The sequence below is a fragment of the Staurois parvus genome, unplaced genomic scaffold (genome assembly GCF_062004578.1).
Source record: "Staurois parvus isolate SC_StPar_1 unplaced genomic scaffold, SC_StPar_1.0 ptg000328l, whole genome shotgun sequence".
NCBI classification, from domain to species: Eukaryota; Metazoa; Chordata; class Amphibia; order Anura; family Ranidae; genus Staurois; species Staurois parvus.
In genome coordinates, this window is record NW_028318124.1 from 1,400,132 (window position 1) to 1,420,251 (window position 20,120).

Below are 20,120 nucleotides of genomic sequence, written 5' to 3' on the forward strand. Positions count from 1 at the left end.
GCAGGCATTAGAGTCGTCTAGCAATTTATTTTCTAGGTGTCCCAAGTCTTTCTGCAGACCGTGTATCACGTGGAACACGGTAGTGACTGATTGGCGAATGTCCCCCAGTCATGAGACCTCCCTTTCAGACTCCATCAGTGGCTGACTGGTACTGTCACGTACCTGATGGGAGACTGAGTTGACGAGGTCGGCCTCACTTGTGTCCCTAGCCCTGACACCACTGAGGTTGGAACAGGGGGAGTCTAGGGACCAGGGGGACAAGAGCGCCAGGAGTTGTTGCTTTGTGGCTCTTGCAAATGATGGCCTCGTAGACTAAGTATCCACTGATTTAGGGCACAGTAGCAATAGAGCAGGCAGGTGCTGTGGATTGCAGGAAGTGCAGCAGAGCAAGGTAGGTGCCAGAAACAGGACTGGAGCAGGGTCAGAAAAGCCAGGGTCATAAACAGTCGTGCAGCGCAGTACCGAATCAGAAGAGAAAGCCAAGGTCAGGAGCACAGCCGAAGTCAGGAACCTGGAGCAGGAGAGCAATCGGAGTCGGGACAGGAACAAGCCGGGTCAGCAACAAAGGGAACGTCAGGAACTAGCAGGACACGGGGGGAGCTGAAAGACCAATCAGCACTGAATCAACACCGAGGTGCTCTTTAAATAGCCCGCCCAGCGCCGAGAGGCGCGCCTGGGTCCTAGTGCCTGCCCGGTGCTGTCATCTGTGACAGGTGCGCCTGGGTCCTAGTGCCCGCCTTCCTGTATGCCTTGCCAGAATCCTGCGCATGCGCAGATTCATGCGCTGCGGCGATCTTCTCATTCCCTGATACTTCCCAGGAGTTCAAGGCATTCCAACGAAGCACGAATCAGATAAACACTTTTTAAAATCCATTTTTCCCCTATGTCTCATATCTTGGAATATGAGAGAAAAACCAGACATATCGTCAGATTGGCTAAGAGAAGACGAACAATTTGATGGGTTACTCACCTTGTCTGGAATACATAGGAAAGCTGAAAAATATATCTTGTGAATAATTCAGTGTATAATTTCATAATTCATATCTAATCAATCCTCAGACGTGTCTGCATAATAATCTACCCGCGGGTGGAATGTCATTTGTGCAGATGGAAAGTTATAGGCCAAAATATGAGTTATGGGAGATTTTGGCTCTAGTTGAGGTATCCGCCAATACCTCCACGCCCTAAAGGGGGTATTGGTCCTTGACTTCAGAGACACCCCCTGCTGGGGAACTACAAAATGGGCTGTCATGCCTATGAGAGGAAAGTTGAAGACGTCTCCCATTTTAACATCAGTACCACCTGGGAAGACCCGTGCCCTTTCGCTCTGAAACTTGGATCTGCTAACCCAGGACTTTGGCAAGTACCTTAACCCTTTCACCTCTCTCTATCTCTTTGCTGTGCTGTTTGGTCTCTGTATATTTATATATATATCTTAGTTACATCTTTTTCTGTAAATATTGTTATTGCACCCATTTGACCTTTTTAGTAATAAATCTTTCCTTCTGAAAGTGTTGAACTGTTTCTATAGCGCTTTATTGCAATTTACAAATTCCTGCCTCTAAAGAGAACGCTACTGTTAGGGATCCGGGTATGACCAGAAATGTGTGGACTGACACAGGGAAGTAGCAGGCTTCAGGAACACAGGCGTAGTCAGGGCTGGAGAGGTGGAATGGTCAGGCGGGCCGTAAGGTACTGTCAGGCACCGCCCGGTGGGATCTCTAGTGACCCACCGACCAGGATTCCCCAGGGCGCGGAGTCTAAGCCCCAGTCTGCCTTTTCACCAGAGCCCCTGATGGTGGGGATGGACTTGGCGCAGGACTGAGACCAGGTCGCGGCCCCTGAGTGCACCTAACTGGGGTAGAGGGGTCTGCCGAGGTTATGTTCTGGGGGAAAGCCTGATGTGAAGGGGCTGGCAGGTTTGGGCAGTAGTGACTGGATCCATGCGGGATGGATGGATTGTTTGGGTAGCGTCAGGCATAGTCAGGCAGGCCAGGTCAGCAACGCGCAGGCAGCGGGGTACCGGAGGAGCAGGCAGAGAATAGTCAGGGTCATAAGCCGGGTTCAGTAACTCACGGGCAGCGCGGTACAGAGGATCAGGCAGAAGGATGGTCAGGCAAGCCGGGGATCAAGCAGGAGAAGTCAGCAGAGGTCAGGGTCAGACAGGGTCGGCAACAAATCAGATAGTCAGCAGAACAGGAACACAGGATACCAGGTACAGGGGCTCATGGGAAGCATACACCAAGGCCCTGATCACAGGCCTGGTCCTGCTTAAATACACCTCCTGCAATCAGCTTCAGCTGATGGCTGACTTCAGGAGTGAGCTTCTGGTTGCTGAGAGCACCCGCTGGCCAGCCCTGGTACTGCAGCCCACACGGCAGGTGAGTCCCACCACCAATGGTGAATCCATTCCTGACAGTTACTGTGTTTGTTTAGCCCTCTGCATAAAAGGCCTGCGGTGACCGTATTATGCAGACGATTATCTCAACCATTATAGTGTTTTAGCTGATATCGCCGAGTTTCCTCTTTCTCTGTACAAAAAGGAGGTGGTGGCAGTGTGAAGGGTTAATTGCGTAATTAACCTGACCCAGTAACAATCGCTCAGGCTGCCGATACATTGACTGTGGTCCAATTAGCTGGAAAATCATTGTGCATGGTGCAGCTGGGTGTGGCATTGTTACACACGTGACATCGCGGTTTTAGATCGGCTAGCCCTTCGGACACTAATTTGGTGAGAAGGTCTGGGGTCTGACGCCGTGATCGTGACAAATACCATTAGAGTTTATTATACGCATTTGTGGGGCATTTGAGGAGCATTTTTAACGCTTGTAAAATGACCATACTAAAGCTCATTAATGCCTGTCTAATGCCCATGCTAACACCATAGGAGCGTTTTTGAAACGTTTGAAATATAGTCAAATATAGTCAAGCCCTAAGAGAAGTTACTGAGCATAAGAACATGTTCTCCTCACTGGCACCCCCTCCCCTAGCAGCGGCCGACACCGGTTAACTGATAGGAAGGGGGAGGAAAATGGAGGCCATGGAGGGATTAAAGCCAAGGGGGAGGAGATGGTTGAAAGCTACAGAGGGCGAGTATACAAAACTGCATGGAAAGTGCAGCCCAGAAGACAAGCAGACTGCACACCCTGTCCCACTGCCTCTGCTTCCTGGTTTTAGCGTGAGATGTTGTTATGGAAACAGAGACAAGTGCCCGCTCTAGCTAGCAGCTGGGGTGTGCACCAAGCACGGCCACAGATCCAATAGAAGGAGGGACCTGAAAGAGGAGGTGGATGCATCTACCCCCTCTACACTCTCAAGCCGATATAGGGCTGTTACTCCATTCTGACACTTCAAGTGCCCATACGTATGTGAACATTAGGGCTGAGGAAAGAAAGAAACATAATGGAAGCATGAGGGTAACATGTACTACTTATTTTGGTTTTCCCATACTTTACATTACTTTAAATGTGATGCAAAGTTGAAGTCCTCGTGTACTGCAACTAGTGGACATGATCAGAATTTCTGATAACGAGGTTCACTTTATGTTGCTCCATGCTAGTGTACCTGGTGTCTGGGGCACAGAACCCGGGACTGGAATGTATCACATACTTCCTGACCTCCATGTCCCAGTCCAGCTTCCACAATGGAGGCTAGACTGACACAGCCTACACTACATCCAGTCTCGTTACCCGACTGCCACTCTAAGGTGGTGGGTCAGGCGTGGAGATAGTGGTTGGGCTATGGACATCCACAGGCTTCAGCAGGTGTGTGCTTTGCAGAGTCTGTCCTGACTAAATCAATGGCTGCCTGTGCACCTGATGTGTATACTGAACTGCCCTGATTTGGAGATGAGAACTAAAACCGTATGAACTGTATGAAGCCTGGGGCTGTAATTGTCAACTCTATTGTAGAGCCACAGCATTCATTCCTTCTTTAACCCGTTCCAATGCCAGTGAAAGTGCATGCGACTCAGAGCAGGAAGTAGCAGCTGCACCAGTACTGCAGGGAAGAGCCTGCAGCTCCTTGATTGGTTTAAAGCTTCCCAAGTACCACAATGGGCCCCAGCAGACATAGTAGTAGTTGTAATGGTTTCTAATCTTAATGACTTTTAAAGTACAAGCCGCAGGGCAGATTTCCGGCTCTTGCAGGAGCATGCTCTTGAGGACCTCCAGCAGAAAGACAACCTGGAGCAGAGCCACTAGTAGGTGGGCATAAGTATCCAAGCCTCCTGGCTGATGAGGCCCAGTATGGCAGTACTGCTTTCATTTTTCTGATGGCAGCCCTACGTACCATGCCTGTTCTTGGCCAGTGACTCACCAGATAGCCAAGGAAACGTATGAATGACAGCCTAGAGCCTTCATTTTCCAAAACAAGTCAGCAATGGCAGCTCCTACACTTGCATTCTCACTTGTTCACTTCAAAGTAAACCTGTGGCTAAGTTGTGAATATTAGCATTTTCTTATTAAAATGGTGTTCTACCCAAAAGAGGAAGTTCGGCTTTACAGACTGGTCCCCCGCACCCCATTAAGGATTGGCACCTTTGGTGAGTGGTGGGGAGCAGGTACCCGAAATTAACAGGTACCCACTCCCACTTCTGCTGCGATCACCTAGAAGCGGACGTCGTCCTCCCCCTCTCCCTCCCTGTAGTCTTCTGGGACACATGACAGGTCCCAGAAGACTATGGGACCATTCAGAAAATGCAGCACTACTTGCACATGTGCAGTGAGCACCTGGCTGTGAAGCTGCAAGCTGTCACAACCGGGTGCCCACACTGAAGATGCCGGCGCCGGGAACACCGGACAGCTGGTAAAACTGGCTGTGGGGAGGACATGAGGGACAGGTGAGTAGCTGTTTTTTAAAAGTCAGCAGCTACAGGTATTGTAGCTGCGGACTTTTATTTTTTTTTGCAGTGTGACTGGAACTTCGCTTTAAGCAAAAAATGAGCCATCACTGATCTCTGGACTTACAGTTGTGTTCAAAATAATAGCAGTGTGTTGAAAAAAGTGAATAAAGCTCAAAATCCTTCTAATAGCTTTTATTTCCATACACACAAATGCATTGGGAACACTACACATTCTATTCCAAATCAAAACATGAGGAAAAATATATCAAATTTTTGTTGCTCCTCTAAAAAAATTGAAGAAAGGTGAATATTAGACTGTTCAAAAAAATAGCAGTGTTTGTATTCTTCTTTACAAACTCAAACATTCACTATATAAACTGAAAAATGTTTGAATATTTTGCTTTCCTTTGAATCACTTAATATTTAGTTGTATAACCACTGTTTCTGAGAACTGCTGTACATCTGTGTTGCATGGAATCAACCAACTTCTGGCACCTGTGAACAGGTATTCCAGCCCAGGATGATTGGACTACATTCCACAGTTCTTCTCTATTTCTTGGTTTTGCCTCAGAAACTGCATTTTTGATGTCACCCCACAAGTTTTCTATTGGATTAAGATCCGGGGATTGGGCTGGCCACTCCATAACGTCAATCTTGTTGGTCTGGAACCAAGATATTGCACGTTTACTGGTGTGTTTGGGGTCGTTGTCTTGTTGGAACACCCATTTTAAGGGCATTTTCTCTTCAGCATAAGGCAGCATGACCTCTTCAAGTATTCTGATGTATTCAAACTGATCCATGATCCCTGGTATGTGCTAAATAGGCCCAACACCATAGTATGAGAAACATCCCCATATCATGATGCTTGCGCAACCATGCTTCACTGTCTTCACAGTGTACTGTGGCTTGAATTCAGTGTTTGGGGGTCATCTGACAACCTGTCTCCGGCCACTAGACCCAAAAAGAACAATCTTACTTTCATCAGTCCACAAAATGTTGCGCCATTTCTCTTTAGGCCAGTCAATGTGCTCTTTGGCAAATTCTAACCTCTTCAGCGCATGTCTTTTTTTTCAACAGTGAGACTTTGCGGGGGCCTCTTGCAGATAGCTTGGGTTCACATGGGCGTCTTCTAATTGTAACAGTACTCACAGGTAACTTTACACCTTCTTTGATCTTCCTGGAGCTGATTGTTGGCTGAGTCCTTGCCATTTTGGCTATTCTTCTATCCAATCGAATGGTAGATTTTCGCTTTCTTTCACGTCTTTCAGGTTTTGGTTGCCATTTTAAAGCATTTGCGATCATTTTAGCTGAGCAGCCTATCATTTTCTGCACTTCTTTATATGTTTTCCCCTCTCCAATCAACTTTTTAATCAAGGTACACTGTTCTTCTGAACAATGTCTGGAACGACCCATTTTTCCTCAGAATTTCAGAGAGAAATGCACTGTAACCAGCATGTACAACATTTTGCTGCCTTCCTTCCTTAAATAAGGGCAATAATTGCCACCTGTTTTTCAAAGAATGAATGACCTCACTAATAGAACTCCACACTGCTATTATTTTGAACATGCCCCTTTCAATTAGTGATTCAATTACACAGAATCAGGAGCATGCATGTCATGACTGTTGGGTCTGTTGAATTTCTATTACTCTACTACACCTGCTAGTAAATTATTTGCCATGTAGAAATATAACACTGTTCAACAAATTTTTATTTTTTGCCAGTTTTGGAAACAAAAGGATCAATTTCTTAATGAATTTCACATTCTGAGTTCAAATATAACAATGAAATTTGTCAATTGGCTCTAGTTTTTCTGTAAACGGAAAGTTTTCTACTATAGGCGTAATGACTACATAATGCACAATAATTATATAGATAGATGTCTTTCCACAAATATAAAGCAAGTGATATTGACTACATAACAAAGCCTAAATGGCATAATATACTGCATAGGATTACCAAGAAAAATTATAGCCATAAGCTAAGTTGAATCATTTTAATACTTAGGATTCTCACTAGTTTTGTCTTCAGTTTGTGTCGGTTTTGCTTCTCTTGGCTTTTCTCTTGTATTCGAGGAAAGGGCTATCTCTTACAACTGCACGTGACTACACGCTTCAGGTTCTTCCTCACTTGACTCAACCACAAAGGATTCTGGTGCTTTAGGAATTGGTAGCCCCTCTCCATGAGGAACTGGACGTATTGCCGATGGAATATTTGGATAGTGCACAGATAACTTTTTCTTCTTATTTAGCCCTTTTACAATTGGAGGCACCATACAAAAGTAACAATTACTAACATGATCTGTTGGCTCTCTCCAAATCATTGGCACAGCGAAAGGCATAGATGCCTTTTTTCCATTCAACCATTGCTCCAGTGCCGTCCCACAAGAATTGCAGCATATATGTGGTGCCCAGCTCTTGTCCTGGTCTCCTATCTTGCAGCCAAAATACAAGTTGTAGGCTTTCTTAATCATTCCTGTTATCCTCCTTTTTTGTGAGATAAAAGTTATTTCACCGCAGATATAGCAGAAATTATCTGCTTTATTCACACAAGTTCGAGGCATTACTGAGTAGCCTATATAAGCATAAAACGAAATGTAAAGACGCTGTCGAACTACAATCAGCTACAGATACTGCAGCTTTTATGCAGTGAAGTGATGCAATTAAAGGCTAATATTGCATCATCTCAGTATACATGCAATTTTCTATTGGTCACCAGTATCAATTGCGCAATATGCAGCTGAAGTTGCATCATAATTTTGAATGGCTTACGTCATTAGATGGGTGAATATATCATGGAAACTAGAGCCAATCAACATTTTTTAGGGTCATTTTCGTTTTCAGCACCCCAAAATTATGTAAGATTAGCTAATTTTTTGCCCAAACTTTTTACCTGTTGAACAGTGTAATTTCTACCAAAAACAGTGATTGATCAGGTTAGTGATGTCTGACTGCTATTATTTTGAACACAGCTGTACATGCACTGTGAAGCAATTCATCCTCAAATTAACATCAGAATTACTAAAGCTGCTCAGGTCACTCTTTCAGCAGCTCAGCTCACATTTCTCTTCTTCCTCCTTCAGCAACCTGCCAACCCACTAATCTCTAATGTAAAAAGACAAAGTGCTCTGAAAGGGGAATAAGGGTGAGCTAAGTGCTGAGTAAAGGACTTGAGTAACTTCAGTGCTGCTGATGGAAATTGTGAGAATGGATTACTCCACAGTACCTGCAGCTACAGTGAAAGCTCATTTTTAAAACTTGTTTTCTGCTTGAGTATGTAACATAAATACTTCAATGCACATTATCTAGCCACAGGTTTACTCTAATGCAGATTTCTTTTTCATAATAAGGAACCATATTTGAAATCTATGACCAGTTTTATATTTGCTTCATCAAACACTCATCAACATTCTTGATAATATGCATCTAATGTTTTTGTTATTCCCATGTTTTACTATGTAACTAGATTGACAATTCCTTGTTTGTGACACTTATCTTTCATAGGAGATAGTTGTGCTGCATAAAATAATTAAAATAACAACAACAATAGCAACATGATGATGGTGATGATGCAGATGTAGTACTGGGTATTTAGGCAGATATGTAGACAATAGTGGCAGTACCAGCAATATTTTCAACCACTTAGAATGATTTTTGATGTTTTTAAACTTTACTACTTGTTTTGTTATTATGCCACTAAAATTAATATTTAATAATCTGATTAAATTTTAGCTTTGATTCCTTTCTGTACTGTATGATGAATGTTTGGATTTGGTATAATAGCTTGTTCACAAAGCAAGCATTTATTTAAAAAAATTACCTTTACTTTTCCTTTATCATCCTGATCACATGCTTCACTGTAAAATCCTCCAGTAGTTACCTGAAACAGGAACCATTTTGATTGATACTTTACACATTAGACATATGGACATTTTGTTTAGTTTTTGTTTCAGATGCATTTGTTAAGGAGTAATTGTGTTTATTCCTCTTTGTTGTGTTGGTCCCTTTCATTTTTGGGATTCACTTAGTTTCTTCAGGATTTGTCTTGTATATTCATTATCCTGGGTAGATTTGAAAAGTTTCTAATCCACCCAGCATAACTTCAGACAGATACGAATTCATTGTGAATAGCTATGGCAGTGGGCAGCCGATGTGTCCTTAACAAACCAGACCCCCCCCCATGTAAATGAGTATAGGGCACATAGTACCCCTACTATTTCACCAAACAAATGTCAAAAGTAAATAAAAACACAAACACACTTTTGTGTCCCCTGAAGTAGATCCAATGTCAATCATGATGAATGCTGGCCTGCACAAAAAAAACCCTGCTGTCTGCCAAACATTATGTGTTCGTCCAAGGACACATGCCGAATGACAGGTAAATATGGGGGTGGGGAATCATCGGGAAGACCCTGCATAATCTCTACTTATCATTGGGTGAGTGTCTCTCTACAGGACACGTCACCCCCTATGTTGAGGACATGTGGCCTGGTATGGTTCGGGGGCGGGCTCACTCATCCCCCCCCCTTTCGTGGCTTGCTGGGCTATTATGGATTTTCAGGGGGTTTCCCTTAAAACCCTTAAAATACCTAAGGGTCTGGCATGGATATTGGGGGGATCCCACACCATTTTATTTTTATATTTTGGCATGGGGTTCCCCTCAAACTTCATTCCAGACTCTCTGATAGTAGATGAGTCATGGTTGTTAAGGACAAAATGGCAGCCCGCTCTTTAACAACCACAGTTAATCACAATTAAATTGGATAATTTTCCAACAAATAAAACAATGTCATCCGTGTGAAAAAAAATCAATTAATGTGTCATGTTTCACATGACTGTCATATTGACTGTCATATGCCTTTAAGTGTTTCTATATTTTGTTTCTGCTCCTCCCTTTCCTTTGGTTTAGTTAATGCTGTATAGATAGCCCTCCCCCTTTCCCACAAATGCATTGCAGCTCTAGCCTCATGTCATGGAGCAGGAAACATTATGATCTTTTGACCTATCGAATGTTCATTGTTGTAAGATTCTCTCAGTTTATGGAATAAACTTCACAAGATCTACAAGATGTCTTATCGATTGAGTCACTGACTCTGTTATCCAGCTGAGGTTGAAGTTATCGCTATCTCATCACAACTGTAAGTTACAGAGATCACACTATCAATGCTTAGATTGGAGAGACAGAACATAATGCATTTGCTATTTTTTCGGTATAACTTTTTTCAGATTCCCTGCCATTTGATTCTATGTCCATTCGGAAATTCAAATGCATCCAAATCTCTGAAAATTTGATTTTCATCTAAAAAAACTAATGCAAATGAACTGAATCGCACATGTCTATTACACATTTATTATTCAGGGTCATCTTTGTGTCCAAGTACAGAACACTAACAATAATCCAAAAATCATAATTTTCTGCCACAAGAAAGGGACATCTCCTAGGTACTTACAAATAATTTCTTAGCATGTTTTGTGCAAAGCAATGTTGAGAATTAGACTCTACTGCTGTCATATTACAGCATAAGGAAATTACAAATTATGATGATTTTAAAGGCTAAATTCACCTTTGGAATATGTTACATGTTCCACCCTTATGGGTGCAATGCTTTACAGGCTGCAATGTAAAAAAATAATAATTGCACATATTTTACCTGCAAAAAGATGTGCATTTATTGGTTATTTTTTAAAGGTGAACTTAGTTACTCTTTAAGCACAATATTAACTATTTCTACCGTTATTGATATAATCAGATAATAATATAAAAATAACCACAGTTGCTATACAGTGCCTTGAAAAAGCATTCATACCCCTTGAAATTTTCCACATTTTGTCATATTACAACCAAAAACGTAAATGTACTTTATAAGGATTTTATGTGATAGACCAACACAAAGTGGCACATAATTGTAGAAAGAAAATGAACAATGGTTTCCAAACTTTTTTACAAATAAATATCTGAAAAGCAGGAGCGGCTCCAGCCAATTTATTTTTGCAGGTGCTTTGCAGGTGAAAGGGTTAACAGTGGGAGAGCTTCTGTGGGTATAGGATTATAACTTTTTTTTTAATGGTTGAACTGGATGGACATTAACATTTTTTAGCCAGACTAATTATGTAACTATATGTAACTAGCTAAGTCTCAAAAGCATGAAAATAACCAAAAATTAGTCCTCATGCATATTGGATGTTTTTACAGCTGCTTTTGGCTTTTGGTGTTTTTTTTTCTACAGCCAGCAAACTCCCCAGCATGTTATCCTATGTGTCCATGCACACATAGACTGTAATCAGCGTTTTTTGGCAGGGTTGTTTTTTGGCTGAAAAAAAACCCCCAAGACTAGGGGGCTTCTAGAGGATTTTTTAGCTGCAAAAACGCTCTAATGCTGAAAAACGTGGTAAAACACAGCAAAGCTTCGTTTTTGGACTTTTCTTGAGCAAAAAAAAAAATGTTTGGTTAAAAAAGCCACTAAAAAACACTAAAAACCGAAAATGAAGCAAAACGCTAATGCAAAACACTAAAAAACGTTGAAAAACTTGTGTGACTTTAAACAACTAACTCCCTAGCGGTCTGATTATGTCAGTATTTCTGTGCTCAAAGCAGTACATTTTTTTGCATGGAAATATGTATTTTTTTTATTGTAGGCCTGTAATTTTTAGGAATAACTCACTGAAATCTGTCCAAACAAGAGTCTAGTAAACATCCCGGGTATGTTAAAATTTGAAACACCAAATCATAAATTATAATTTAATAAATAATCATAAAAATAATATTACATTTAATTCAATAATATAATCAAACCAAAAACACTGAAATTTGAAATATAGCGCCAAGTTCGCACATCACTGAGCAAAGTTGCAAAATCGTTTTCAGTGTCTGATGACGAATTTCCCCACGAATCATCACTCAATTCTGCAAGTAGTTCTAATTTACTATCACTGTTTTCTAGCTAATCTAGAACTGCTTTTGACCTAAAGGGACGCTTTTTGGACGCCATGGACATTTCTCAGTTTCAAGGCAGAAAGAACGGTAAAAATGCAGGCAGGGCACAGGACAAAGCACTCGGGACAAAATGTATGTGAAATGGTTTGATACAGTAATGTTTTACTATGTGATTTTAGTGTATTTAGTGAATGTCACTTGTTCATGTTTTTAAATTTTCCACTGTTCCGTCCCCGTACGTCCTGACATCGCAGGGAACGGAACCCAGAAGACGGATGCCGTCATCGGCCGGAGGACATTGCCGGGGATACTGCAGGAGGGACATTGCGGGAGTGAAGGACAAGGTAAGTGAAGAATAGATCCTGGAGCAGGGCTGCAAGGTATTCCCGAGTATAGCTCGGGGTTACCGCTTGTGGTGCTGAAACTTTACCCCGAGCTACACTCGGGATTACCTCCAGGGAGGTTAAAGGCAGTCACACCAAATGACATTTGGACTAGAAAATAAGACATCTATTGTCTTAAACAGTGATAAAAACAGTGCAATAATTACTGGAAGGCTGTAAACACAGACAAAATAAATGCAATGCCCTGGAGAGAACATAAAAACACAGCAGAGAAGAAAGTAATCCATTGAACCCAATAGGATACCATTTTAAGTGAAATCAAACATTACATAGTTACATAGTTAGTCTGGCTGAAAAAAGACAAAAGTCCATCCAGTTCAACCATATAAAAAAAAAAAAAGTTATAATCCTATACCCACAGTTGATCCAGAGGAAGGCAAAAAAAACCAGCAAAGCATTATCCAATTTGCACCTGCTGGGAAAAAATTCCTTCCTGATCCCTCGAGAGGCAATCGGATATTCCCTGGATCAACTTTACCTATAAATGTTAGTATCCAGTTATATTCTGTGTATCTAAGAAATAATCTAGGCCTTTTTTGAAGCAATCCACTGAGCTGGCTAGAACCAACTCTTGAGGGAGTCTATTCCACATTTTCACAGCTCTCACTGTGAAGAAACCTTTCCGTGTTTGGGGATTAAATTTCTTTTCCTCCAGATATAAAGAGTGCCCCGTTGTCCTCTGTGTTGACATCAGGGTGAATAGCTCTACACAGAGTTCACTATATAAACCACTGATGTATTTATTCATGTTGATTAGAGATGAGCGAATCGAAGTATCCGAAGTGGAATTCGAGTCGAATATCGGAAAAATTTCGATTCGTGCCGAATCCGAAAAACAGCCTAATTCGGACGCGCGAATCGAAATTTTTCCGAAAATGGCGGCTGACATGTGCGGCGACGGAGCGGGGATGTCGGGGAAGGCGCGCAGACAAGGCGCGCTGCCCCATAATGCATTCCTCAACGACATGTGATCGCATCAGCCAATCAGCAGCCAGCCAGCCAGCACTGTGTAATGGTCGAGGTATATATAGCGGCCATTTTGGAAATCTTCATTTGCCTGCAGTCATTGAACAGAGGCAGACCGCTCTGTACTAGGGACAGGGACAGAGTTAGGGCCACAGAAACGAGAATTGGGGACAGAGAGAAGTTACTTAGGGACAGAGAACCATTACTCAGGGACACAGACTTGTTAATGAGGGCCACAGAATCGTTATTTAGGGACAAAGAAACGCTAGTTAGGGCCACAGAATTCATACTCAGGGACAGACAGAATTGTTACTCAGTGCCAGAGAATTGTTACTTAGGGCCACAGAAACGTTATTAGGGCCACAGAATTTTTACTCAGGGACAGACAGAATTGTTACTGAGTGCCAGAGAATTGTTACTCAGGGACAGACAGAATTGTTACTGAGTGCCAGAGAATTCTTACTCAGGGCCACAGAATTCATTCTCAGGGACAGACAGAATTGTTACTCAGGGACAGACAGAATTGTTACTGAGTGCCAGAGAATTGTTACTCAGGGACAGACAGAATTGTTACTGAGTGCCAGAGAATTGTTACTCAGGGACAGACAGAATTGTTACTGAGTGCCAGAGAATTGTTACTCAGGGACAGACAGAATTGTTACTGAGTGCCAGAGAATTGTTACTCTCACAGACACAAAATTGTTACTTGCACAGACACAGAATTGTTACTTGCACAGACACACAATTGTTACTCAGGGCCACTGAATTCATACTCAGGGACAGACAGAATTGTTACTGAGTGCCAGAGAATTCTTACTCAGGGCCACAGAATTCATACTCAGGGACAGACAGAATTGTTACTCAGGGACAGACAGAATTGTTACTGAGTGCCAGAGAATTGTTACTCAGGGACAGACAGAATTGTTACTGAGTGCCAGAGAATTCTTACTCAGGGACAGACAGAATTGTTACTGAGTGCCAGAGAATTGTTACTCTCACAGACACAAAATTGTTACTTGCACAGACACAGAATTGTTACTCGCACAGAGACAGAATTGTTACTCAGGGCCACAGAATTCATACTCAGGGACAGACAGAATTGTTACTGAGTGCCAGAGAATTGTTACTCAGGGACAGACAGAATTGTTACTGAGTGCCAGAGAATTGTTACTCTCACAGACACAAAATTGTTACTTGCACAGACACAGAATTGTTACTTGCACAGACACACAATTGTTACTCAGGGCCACAGAATTCATACTCAGGGACAGACAGAATTGTTACTGAGTGCCAGAGAATTCTTACTCAGGGCCACAGAATTCATACTCAGGGACAGACAGAATTGTTACTCAGGGACAGACAGAATTGTTACTGAGTGCCAGAGAATTGTTACTCAGGGACAGACAGAATTGTTACTGAGTGCCAGAGAATTGTTACTCTCACAGACACAAAATTGTTACTTGCACAGACACAGAATTGTTACTTGCACAGACACACAATTGTTACTCAGGGCCACAGAATTCATACTCAGGGACAGACAGAATTGTTACTGAGTGCCAGAGAATTGTTACTCAGGGACAGACAGAATTGTTACTGAGTGCCAGAGAATTCTTACTCAGGGCCACAGAATTCATTCTCAGGGACAGACAGAATTGTTACTCAGGGACAGACAGAATTGTTACTGAGTGCCAGAGAATTGTTACTCAGGGACAGACAGAATTGTTACTGAGTGCCAGAGAATTGTTACTCAGGGACAGACAGAATTGTTACTGAGTGCCAGAGAATTGTTACTCAGGGACAGACAGAATTGTTACTGAGTGCCAGAGAATTGTTACTCTCACAGACACAAAATTGTTACTTGCACAGACACAGAATTGTTACTTGCACAGACACACAATTGTTACTCAGGGCCACAGAATTCATACTCAGGGACAGACAGAATTGTTACTGAGTGCCAGAGAATTCTTACTCAGGGCCACAGAATTCATACTCAGGGACAGACAGAATTGTTACTCAGGGACAGACAGAATTGTTACTGAGTGCCAGAGAATTGTTACTCAGGGACAGACAGAATTGTTACTGAGTGCCAGAGAATTCTTACTCAGGGACAGACAGAATTGTTACTGAGTGCCAGAGAATTGTTACTCTCACAGACACAAAATTGTTACTTGCACAGACACAGAATTGTTACTCGCACAGAGACAGAATTGTTACTCAGGGCCACAGAATTCATACTCAGGGACAGACAGAATTGTTACTGAGTGCCAGAGAATTCTTACTCAGGGCCACAGAATTCATACTCAGGGACAGACAGAATTGTTACTCAGGGACAGACAGAATTGTTACTGAGTGCCAGAGAATTGTTACTCAGGGACAGACAGAATTGTTACTGAGTGCCAGAGAATTGTTACTCTCACAGACACAAAATTGTTACTTGCACAGACACAGAATTGTTACTTGCACAGACACACAATTGTTACTCAGGGCCACAGAATTCATACTCAGGGACAGACAGAATTGTTACTGAGTGCCAGAGAATTGTTACTCAGGGACAGACAGAATTGTTACTGAGTGCCAGAGAATTCTTACTCAGGGCCACAGAATTCATTCTCAGGGACAGACAGAATTGTTACTCAGGGACAGACAGAATTGTTACTGAGTGCCAGAGAATTGTTACTCAGGGACAGACAGAATTGTTACTGAGTGCCAGAGAATTGTTACTCAGGGACAGACAGAATTGTTACTGAGTGCCAGAGAATTGTTACTCAGGGACAGACAGAATTGTTACTGAGTGCCAGAGAATTGTTACTCTCACAGACACAAAATTGTTACTTGCACAGACACAGAATTGTTACTTGCACAGACACACAATTGTTACTCAGGGCCACAGAATTCATACTCAGGGACAGACAGAATTGTTACTGAGTGCCAGAGAATTCTTACTCAGGGCCACAGAATTCATACTCAGGGACAGACAGAATTGTTACTCAGGGACAGACAGAATTGTTACTGAGTGCCAGAGAATTGTTACTCAGGGACAGACAGAATTGTTACTGAGTGCCAGAGAATTCTTACTCAGGGACAGACAGAATTGTTACTGAGTGCCAGAGAATTGTTACTCTCACAGACACAAAATTGTTACTTGCACAGACACAGAATTGTTACTCGCACAGAGACAGAATTGTTACTCAGGGCCACAGAATTCATACTCAGGGACAGACAGAATTGTTACTGAGTGCCAGAGAATTGTTACTCAGGGACAGACAGAATTGTTACTGAGTGCCAGAGAATTGTTACTCTCACAGACACAAAATTGTTACTTGCACAGACACAGAATTGTTACTTGCACAGACACACAATTGTTACTCAGGGCCACAGAATTCATACTCAGGGACAGACAGAATTGTTACTGAGTGCCAGAGAATTCTTACTCAGGGCCACAGAATTCATACTCAGGGACAGACAGAATTGTTACTCAGGGACAGACAGAATTGTTACTGAGTGCCAGAGAATTGTTACTCAGGGACAGACAGAATTGTTACTGAGTGCCAGAGAATTGTTACTCTCACAGACACAAAATTGTTACTTGCACAGACACAGAATTGTTACTTGCACAGACACACAATTGTTACTCAGGGCCACAGAATTCATACTCAGGGACAGACAGAATTGTTACTGAGTGCCAGAGAATTGTTACTCAGGGACAGACAGAATTGTTACTGAGTGCCAGAGAATTCTTACTCAGGGCCACAGAATTCATTCTCAGGGACAGACAGAATTGTTACTCAGGGACAGACAGAATTGTTACTGAGTGCCAGAGAATTGTTACTCAGGGACAGACAGAATTGTTACTGAGTGCCAGAGAATTGTTACTCAGGGACAGACAGAATTGTTACTGAGTGCCAGAGAATTGTTACTCAGGGACAGACAGAATTGTTACTGAGTGCCAGAGAATTGTTACTCTCACAGACACAAAATTGTTACTTGCACAGACACAGAATTGTTACTTGCACAGACACACAATTGTTACTCAGGGCCACAGAATTCATACTCAGGGACAGACAGAATTGTTACTGAGTGCCAGAGAATTCTTACTCAGGGCCACAGAATTCATACTCAGGGACAGACAGAATTGTTACTCAGGGACAGACAGAATTGTTACTGAGTGCCAGAGAATTGTTACTCAGGGACAGACAGAATTGTTACTGAGTGCCAGAGAATTCTTACTCAGGGACAGACAGAATTGTTACTGAGTGCCAGAGAATTGTTACTCTCACAGACACAAAATTGTTACTTGCACAGACACAGAATTGTTACTCGCACAGAGACAGAATTGTTACTCAGGGCCACAGAATTCATACTCAGGGACAGACAGAATTGTTACTGAGTGCCAGAGAATTGTTACTCAGGGACAGACAGAATTGTTACTGAGTGCCAGAGAATTGTTACTCTCACAGACACAAAATTGTTACTTGCACAGACACAGAATTGTTACTTGCACAGACACACAATTGTTACTCAGGGCCACAGAATTCATACTCAGGGACAGACAGAATTGTTACTGAGTGCCAGAGAATTCTTACTCAGGGCCACAGAATTCATACTCAGGGACAGACAGAATTGTTACTCAGGGACAGACAGAATTGTTACTGAGTGCCAGAGAATTGTTACTCAGGGACAGACAGAATTGTTACTGAGTGCCAGAGAATTGTTACTCTCACAGACACAAAATTGTTACTTGCACAGACACAGAATTGTTACTTGCACAGACACACAATTGTTACTCAGGGCCACAGAATTCATACTCAGGGACAGACAGAATTGTTACTGAGTGCCAGAGAATTGTTACTCAGGGACAGACAGAATTGTTACTGAGTGCCAGAGAATTCTTACTCAGGGCCACAGAATTCATTCTCAGGGACAGACAGAATTGTTACTCAGGGACAGACAGAATTGTTACTGAGTGCCAGAGAATTGTTACTCAGGGACAGACAGAATTGTTACTGAGTGCCAGAGAATTGTTACTCAGGGACAGACAGAATTGTTACTGAGTGCCAGAGAATTGTTACTCAGGGACAGACAGAATTGTTACTGAGTGCCAGAGAATTGTTACTCTCACAGACACAAAATTGTTACTTGCACAGACACAGAATTGTTACTTGCACAGACACACAATTGTTACTCAGGGCCACAGAATTCATACTCAGGGACAGACAGAATTGTTACTGAGTGCCAGAGAATTCTTACTCAGGGCCACAGAATTCATACTCAGGGACAGACAGAATTGTTACTCAGGGACAGACAGAATTGTTACTGAGTGCCAGAGAATTGTTACTCAGGGACAGACAGAATTGTTACTGAGTGCCAGAGAATTCTTACTCAGGGACAGACAGAATTGTTACTGAGTGCCAGAGAATTGTTACTCTCACAGACACAAAATTGTTACTTGCACAGACACAGAATTGTTACTCGCACAGAGACAGAATTGTTACTCAGGGCCACAGAATTCATACTCAGGGACAGACAGAATTGTTACTGAGTGCCAGAGAATTGTTACTCAGGGACAGACAGAATTGTTACTGAGTGCCAGAGAATTGTTACTCTCACAGACACAAAATTGTTACTTGCACAGACACAGAATTGTTACTTGCACAGACACACAATTGTTACTCAGGGCCACAGAATTCATACTCAGGGACAGACAGAATTGTTACTGAGTGCCAGAGAATTCTTACTCAGGGCCACAGAATTCATACTCAGGGACAGACAGAATTGTTACTCAGGGACAGACAGAATTGTTACTGAGTGCCAGAGAATTGTTACTCAGGGACAGACAGAATTGTTACTGAGTGCCAGAGAATTGTTACTCTCACAGACACAAAATTGTTACTTGCACAGACACAGAATTGTTACTTGCACAGACACACAATTGTTACTCAGGGCCACAGAATTCATACTCAGGGACAGACAGAATTGTTACTGAGTGCCAGAGAATTGTTACTCAGGGACAGACAGAATTGTTACTGAGTGCCAGAGAATTGTTACTCTCACAGACACAAAATTGTTACTTGCACAGACACAGAATTGTTACTCGCACAGAGACAGAATTGTTACTCAGGGCCACAGAATTCATACTCAGGGACAGACAGAATTGTTACTGAGTGCCAGAGAATTGTTACTCAGGGAAGACAGAATTGTTACTGAGTGCCAGAGAATTGTTACTCAGGGACAGACAGAATTGTTACTGAGTGCCAGAGAATTGTTACTCTCACAGACACAAAATTGTTACTTGCACAGACACAGAATTGTTACTCGCACAGAGACAGAATTGTTACTCAGGGCCACAGAATTCATACTCAGGGACAGACAGAATTGTTACTGAGTGCCAGAGAATTGTTACTCAGGGACAGACAGAATTGTTACTGAGTGCCAGAGAATTGTTACTCTCACAGACACAAAATTGTTACTTGCACAGACACAGAATTGTTACTTGCACAGACACACAATTGTTACTGAGTGCCAGAGAATTGTTACTCAGGGACAGACAGAATTGTTACTGAGTGCCAGAGAATTGTTACTCAGGGACAGACAGAATTGTTACTGAGTGCCAGAGAATTGTTACTCAGGGACAGACAGAATTGTTACTGAGTGCCAGAGAATTGTTACTCGCACAGACACAAAATTGTTACTTGCACAGACACAAAATTGTTACTTGCACAGACACAGAATTGTTACTCGCGCAGACACAGAATTGTTACTCAGGGCCACAGAATTCATACTCAGGGACAGACAGAATTGTTACTGAGTGCCAGAGAATTGTTACTCAGGGACAGACAGAATTGTTACTGAGTGCCAGAGAATTGTTACTCAGGGACAGACAGAATTGTTACTGAGTGCCAGAGAATTGTTACTCAGGGACAGACAGAATTGTTACTGAGTGCCAGAGAATTGTTACTCGCACAGACACAAAATTGT

The 20,120-nt window shown here is 42.4% G+C and overlaps 1 protein-coding gene across 1 annotated transcript in view; it reads right to left on the minus strand.

Moving 5' to 3' along the window:
• Window positions 1-20,120, minus strand: part of WNK4 (WNK lysine deficient protein kinase 4) — a 616,132-nt gene that overhangs the window by 19,655 nt on the left and 576,357 nt on the right. The window contains exon 20 of the mRNA XM_089683941.1: window positions 8,662-8,721. Coding sequence (XP_089540067.1) covers window positions 8,662-8,721 — 60 coding nt within the window. The remainder of the gene's footprint in view (window positions 1-8,661; window positions 8,722-20,120) is intronic.